This window comes from Triticum dicoccoides, chromosome 7B (assembly GCF_002162155.2).
Source record: "Triticum dicoccoides isolate Atlit2015 ecotype Zavitan chromosome 7B, WEW_v2.0, whole genome shotgun sequence".
Taxonomy (NCBI): Eukaryota; Viridiplantae; Streptophyta; class Magnoliopsida; order Poales; family Poaceae; genus Triticum; species Triticum dicoccoides.
In genome coordinates this window covers 607,211,871-607,217,953 of record NC_041393.1, presented here as the reverse complement: position 1 = coordinate 607,217,953, position 6,083 = coordinate 607,211,871, and the positions used below count along the sequence as shown (strand labels likewise).

Sequence of the window (6,083 nt, the reverse complement as noted above, 5' to 3'; positions counted from 1 at the left end):
CTGCCTTGATCTGCTGTGATTGCGCGTCCAAGGCGGCTCGCTCTGTCGCCATCCTCGCGTTCTCAGCAGCAAGTTCTTCCTTGGCCTGAGCTATCTCATCTCGCAGCTTCGCGACATCCACCTTGTGCAGCGCTTGAGTCTCTGGGGTTACCTCTGCCCCCATTAAAGTTGCCAAAGCGTCCAAAAGCTCGGTCAGAACCTGAGCCTGCGGGCGTGCCGAGCCGCTCGCCGCGGCCGTTGAACTGGAAGTCATAGCAGCAGCAGTTGTTGAGTTGAGCACTGGTTGTGTGCCGGCCATGAAGATCGCAACTCTGTTTGGTGGCTCATAGGGGTCCAGAATACTATCGCCATCGGAACAGCCCCCAAGCCCACCATCTTGCAATAGATATATGGAATCGGTCTCGCCGGTTGAGGACTCATCACCAGAGTAGATGGCCGTCTCTCCCGCAGACACAGATCCTTCTTCAAGATCCACTCCTTGAGTAAAACCCACAAAAGCATGCTCCACGGCGGGTTGAACCTTGGCGGGTCGTGCGCGTTGAGCCGTCTCGAGGATGTCGGTGAAGGTGTCCGGCTCAGGCTCCGACTCACCGATCTTGCCGATGAAGATGTGGATTCCGCCGAAGGGGACCCGGTACCCGCACTCAATTGAGCCGGCCTTGGGGCCCCAGCCAGCATCGTTGATGTAGATCTTGCTGCGGTGACTCTTGGTCATTCAGCCTATGGCATATCCCTTGATCCCTGCGAGCTGCCCTTCAAGAACTCGAAACCGCCGTGCGCTGGCCCCACGATGGGCGCCAACTGTCGTGGACTTAACACGACAGATGCCCTGGCAAAATGACTTAGGTGTGGAGCCATCGCAACTACGTTAGTTTGAAGGGGTTAAATGGGACAAAGGACACAGAGAGTTTACCCAGGTTCGGCCCCTCTCAACGAGGTAAAGCCTACTCCTGCTTTAGGTTGTATTGCTTGGGTTTCGATTACCAGAGAGCGAATACGCTTGACCTAGTTCTCGACTTGTTGTTTCTTGAGTTAACCGCCGCCGGGTCACCCCCTTTGTATACAGGTTGATGCCCGGCGGCTTACAGAGTCCCGGCCGGCTCATATAAACGTGTCTGTCTCGCTATCTAACTAAGCTTGCCTTACAATACAAGTTAAACATATGGCTGCTCATTCCCGTGGGCCTCAGGTCGTCCCCGGGTCTTGGGCCTTCAGTAAGCTTGCTCTATGAACCGCCATCTTCATATATTCTTGGGCCTCTTCATCTTAAGCCACCAGTGGCATGACCCGGCCCCTCCTGGGCGGGTCATACCCAGTAGTTATATCCCCAACAGTGTCCTTATGAGTTTGAATGACAAGCTCAAGAAGAAAGACAGAATTGAGGAGGGAAAGGGGAGGGGAGGGGAGAAGACGGGGCTAGGTGGGGATGCGCTTTCACCATTGCACGGGCTTTGCGTGACCGTGGTCTCCGATGGCAGCGAGGATGGTGAGGAGGTGTAGTTGCCACCCAAATCACTCCTATTGGGAGAGCCACTTTGTGGATCTTGGCAAATGTCCTACTCTCTCTGATCCATATGATTTATCGATGTTTTAATACAACTTTAGGAAGTAACATTTTTTTCTATCCTATGTTTATCAATTTTTTTCTATCCTATGTTTGTCAATGGCCACCTATAATCTAACCTAGCAAGGTGCAAAGCACATTCTGCAATTGAATTTACGAATAGAGATTGGTGAGGAACTCAAAGTACTTCAGCAAAGGAAAGATAGGAGGTACGCTTGCATGCGCATATCACTATCCATTGGACTCAATTACATATGCAAGCTTAACCCACAAACAAACAAGTCCAAATTTTGCATATACTGCCGACCAGTGGATGAAATTAAGTCCAGCCCGTGCATGTCTGTCTCATGCATGTCTTCCAAGCAAAGCAAGAAATTCCTGTTACAAGAAAGAGGAAAAATAAAAAGCAAAGCAAGGAAAAACTAAACCTTCACCACCCCGCCGTTCCGGCCCGTCCGTCCCTTGAGCTTCGCATGCCAAACATGTCCAGCGGGCAACGCAAAAACGCTGTCCATCCATCCATCAATCCATCCATATCAGCAGCATAACATCCAGGAGTGCAAGCAAACCAATGCCGCGAAAGAAATCCTTCCAAGCAACCGCTTCCATTACTCCGTCCACCCGTCGTCCAACATCCAGGAGCTGAGGGAGGGGCCTTCCACAAGATTGCCATGCGGGCAAGCAATCAAGCTTATAAATCGTCACTGATCGACCGCATTCCATTCCACTCACACAAAGATCGAGCAGCAGCAAAGACAAGCAGCAGCGCAGTCTAGCTAGTCAACAGTGCGATCCAAGATAGGGAGCCAGGACGCGACGAGGCGGCCACTGATGGCGGCACCGGCGCCGAGGAGCGTGGGCGTGGCGGAGCGGGCGCTGCGCGGGGTGGCGGACCTGATCAAGCTGCTCCCGAGCGGCACGGTCTTCATGTTCCAGTTCCTCAGCCCGCTCGTCACCAACAGCGGCCACTGCGCCGCCTACAACAAGGTGCTCTCCGGGGCGCTCCTCGCGCTCTGCGGCGCCTTCTGCGCCTTCTCCTCCTTCACCGACAGCTACGTAGGCTCCGACGGCAGGGTCTACTACGGCGTCGTCACGCGCCGCGGGATGCGCACCTTCTCCGCCGACCCGGACGCCGGCGCCGCCAGGGACCTGTCCGGGTACCGCCTCCGCGCCGGCGACTTCGTGCACGCCGCGCTCTCGCTCATCGTGTTCGCCACCCTCGCGCTGCTGGACAGGGACACCGTGTCCTGCCTCTACCCGGCGTTGGAGGCCGGCGAGAGGACCATGATGGCCGTGCTTCCGCCGGTCGTCGGCGGCGTCGCCAGCTACGCCTTCATGATGTTCCCCAACAACCGCCACGGCATCGGCTACCAGCCCACGCGCGCGACCGAGGACTTCGAGCACAAGCACTAGCTTTGCTTGCTACTCCTTCCGAGCTAATTCATGGCGTCAATTTCTTCGCAGTGTTTGCATGATCAACTTGGTCGTCTGGGTGCAAAGACTAAAGTCAAAGTGTGGTGGTGGTGTGACCTGTGATGTTTGAGTGACGTGTCGTCGCCTTGTAGTTCTTGATTTGTCAAAGCTTGTACTGATACTGTATTACTGCGAAGCATGTGCCTGGGTGACTGGTTCATTTCATGATTAATTTGTCAAAAATGTTCGTGCCATCGTCAAGACCCAAGAGTCGTATACTGTTATTTTTCTTTTCATTTTTCCCTTTTTATGTTGCTGAAATCAGTAACCAAGGTAAAAGCTCCGCAATCATCAACGGGCTGCTCCTCTATTTTTCTTGAAACAGGGGCAAAAGATTTGCCTCATCGATTAATTAAGAAGAAGAGAATTGCCCAGTTAATCAACGGAAAACTGGGCCGAACCGATACAAACCAACCACATGTGTACCACTCACAGAGCATGCAACCTCATAATTAAACACACGATCAACCCAACAGCCATACCCAACACGCACCAACCACCAGCGAGAGTACCAAGCACAACCCAAAAAACTGATGATCATTCATCAAGCAGTTGTGGACGCCTTTTCTGTGGAGCCACTCTTCTTTAGAGACACCTACTTCTTCGTCTGCCATTTTTAGGCCAGCGGGCCGTTTTGAGAAGACTAGGAGCAAGTATAATAAAATGACGTAAACGGGTTATAAGAGTTTAAATGGTGTGGTTAAACCTCAGTCGACTGACACTTAACCATGTCTTAGTCAAGTTACATAACATGTAAGAAAAAAGACATGGATCTCGATGTTAGATCTCACGAATATAGCATCGACTGAGACTTAACCAAGTCTCAGTCGACTAAGATGTAGCGAGATTGAAGTTTAAATATCATATTATTGTTGGATTGAAGAAGAGAGTGTTGACGTATAAATGTATAATCTACCTTTTTTCATCAACTTGAGTTTTTAGATGAACTAGCTGGTGCGTGCAGTTTTACACGGTATCCGATCTTGAGCTTTTAGATGAACTAACTAGTGCATGCAGTTCTACGGAGAGAAAAGAACCAGCCTTATAGATTGTTAAGGGCACTCCCAATTCTAAACATAACATTTGCTATGGAATTTGAATAAGTGGTGGAGCATGTTTGTGTGGCACACGTCACAACAAGTAGTCAAACTGCCATTCGGTGATGGGAGCAGAAAGGCAACAGCTCTTTCCCATATTTGAGATAGATATAAGGGCTCGCGAACGCGCTCGGGCGCGTCTGGTCAGTTTGCCACATAGGACGTGTCCCCATCTCGGACCACCTTTTCTTTTTTTTTCTTTTTTTCTTTCTCTCTTCATCTCCACCAACCACATACATGTGACTAAACAAATGAGGAAAAAATGAGGCGTGTAGCTGTGCAGACGGATAAATAGGGGCTCAAAACGAACACACCCGATCACAGACCAATCGTGTCCGTGGACGTTTGAAGGATCGAATTAGAGGTACATGCCTGAAGATGCTCTTAATCACCAAGAAATTGTCTGCAGCGCCATCGCTCAACTGAAAAAATCATTCCCCTCGCGTCCACATGGCTCATGGCAGCCCGGTTCATGAGAAGGCACGAAAAAAGGTCCGTGGAGCAGCGGCCCTTTAGACGTTGGTCTGGCCGGCTTGCAAGAGCGGACCTGGCGAATTAGACCCATGGTAATGCCGCACATCATGCACTCATCCGATGCGTTTGTACGCTGAATCAGACGGTTTAGGAGCCAAATTGATGTGAGGAGGCATGACTAGCTCAGTTTTACTTTTTAGTAATTGTATCATATTTATTTAGACATAAGCTATTCAGCATTGTACCTTATTGTTGTACTTCCTAAAAGTGTTCCTATTTAGCGTGTTCTGTGAGAGAAAATGTATGAATTGTCTTGGTTTTTATGCTAAGAACTATACCTAGATTAAGATGTGATAACTATGCCCGAGCACCGTTAAATCTATAAAGCTTTGCTTTGCCTTCAAAAAAATGATTAAGATGTGATAACTCATCCTTTCTTCACTAAATAAGGTGTCACATCAAATTTTTATTTAGATGGCACAGTTAAGAAATAGTAGCTCTTGGGGCGAGTTCCACAAACGAGCTCAAGGCACAACCACACAAATCGGAAGCTCCCGGAAAATACCACTGTCTAGGGTTTCCCATAAATCCAAGAGTAACAAGATGTGCTAGGATCTCGTGGCGAATCAACAAACTCGAGTTTTGCTTTGGTGGATTTGTATATCAGATGTTTCTCTTGCTCTCTCTAAAATATGGGAAGGGTTTGAGTGGCTAGAGAGGGATGAAACGGAGATGTGAGCAGATCAATGGAGGAAAGAGAGTGGGAGCCGCCACCCTCGTTTGAAGAAGGGTGGCTTATATATGTCCACTAGAACATGATGGCGCGCTTTGCCGCGCCCCCCCAACATTGATGATAAATAATTAAATTATTTAGAAATAAACCGGATGGAGAACAATCATCTTAGAGATATAGGGGATACATGTTTCCAAGATAGCAGTTTGAATTCGAGTTCTTACAAGCAAGCAATGGTTGTTAACAGTGCACCTCACTCGTGCAGTAAGACCATGACAAATCACAATACCAAAGGCGACACAGATGGACAATTAAGCTGAATTCTATTAAGCAGAATGTTGATATTTGGGCCGCCAGCTAGTAAACAAAATAGATCAACTAAAAACAAATTTTGAGTTAATTGGCGCCTCATATAAGCACAACATTAATCCTCACACTGCATCAGCCACACAATGGAAGTCAGGTCCGAATGTCGTGATATGGATTTATTCTGCCGTTGTAACCCTAATTTGAGCATAGAGAGGATCTCAACACCTGGAGAGGTAAAGGTAAGATTAGGTACAGATGTGGAATCATGGACAACTCGTTCAGCTCAAAATTACAACCTCTCATAAAATCACGAGGCATACTTATCTAGCATATTATTTCATCAAATAACTAAACAAAACCAAAACCTAGCACTGTTAGGGAACGTAGTAATTTAAAAAAAAATTCCTACGCACACGCAAGATCATGGTGATGG

General features: G+C 48.5%; 1 protein-coding gene across 1 annotated transcript; it reads left to right on the top strand.

The window, feature by feature from the left end:
- The first annotated feature begins 2,297 nt into the window (after positions 1 to 2,297).
- On the top strand, positions 2,298 to 3,209 carry LOC119335310 (protein DMP2-like). The gene has a single exon (XM_037607448.1). The coding sequence runs from the start codon at positions 2,396 to 2,398 to the stop codon at positions 2,975 to 2,977; it is 582 nt and encodes a 193-aa protein (XP_037463345.1). The 5' UTR covers positions 2,298 to 2,395; the 3' UTR covers positions 2,978 to 3,209.
- Positions 3,210 to 6,083: the final 2,874 nt, after the last annotated feature.

Excerpts from the sequence above, each read along its gene's own strand:
- LOC119335310 (XM_037607448.1), top strand. The coding sequence starts at position 2,396 with ATGGCGGCACCGGCGCCGAGGAGCGTGGGCGTGGCGGAGCGGGCGCTG.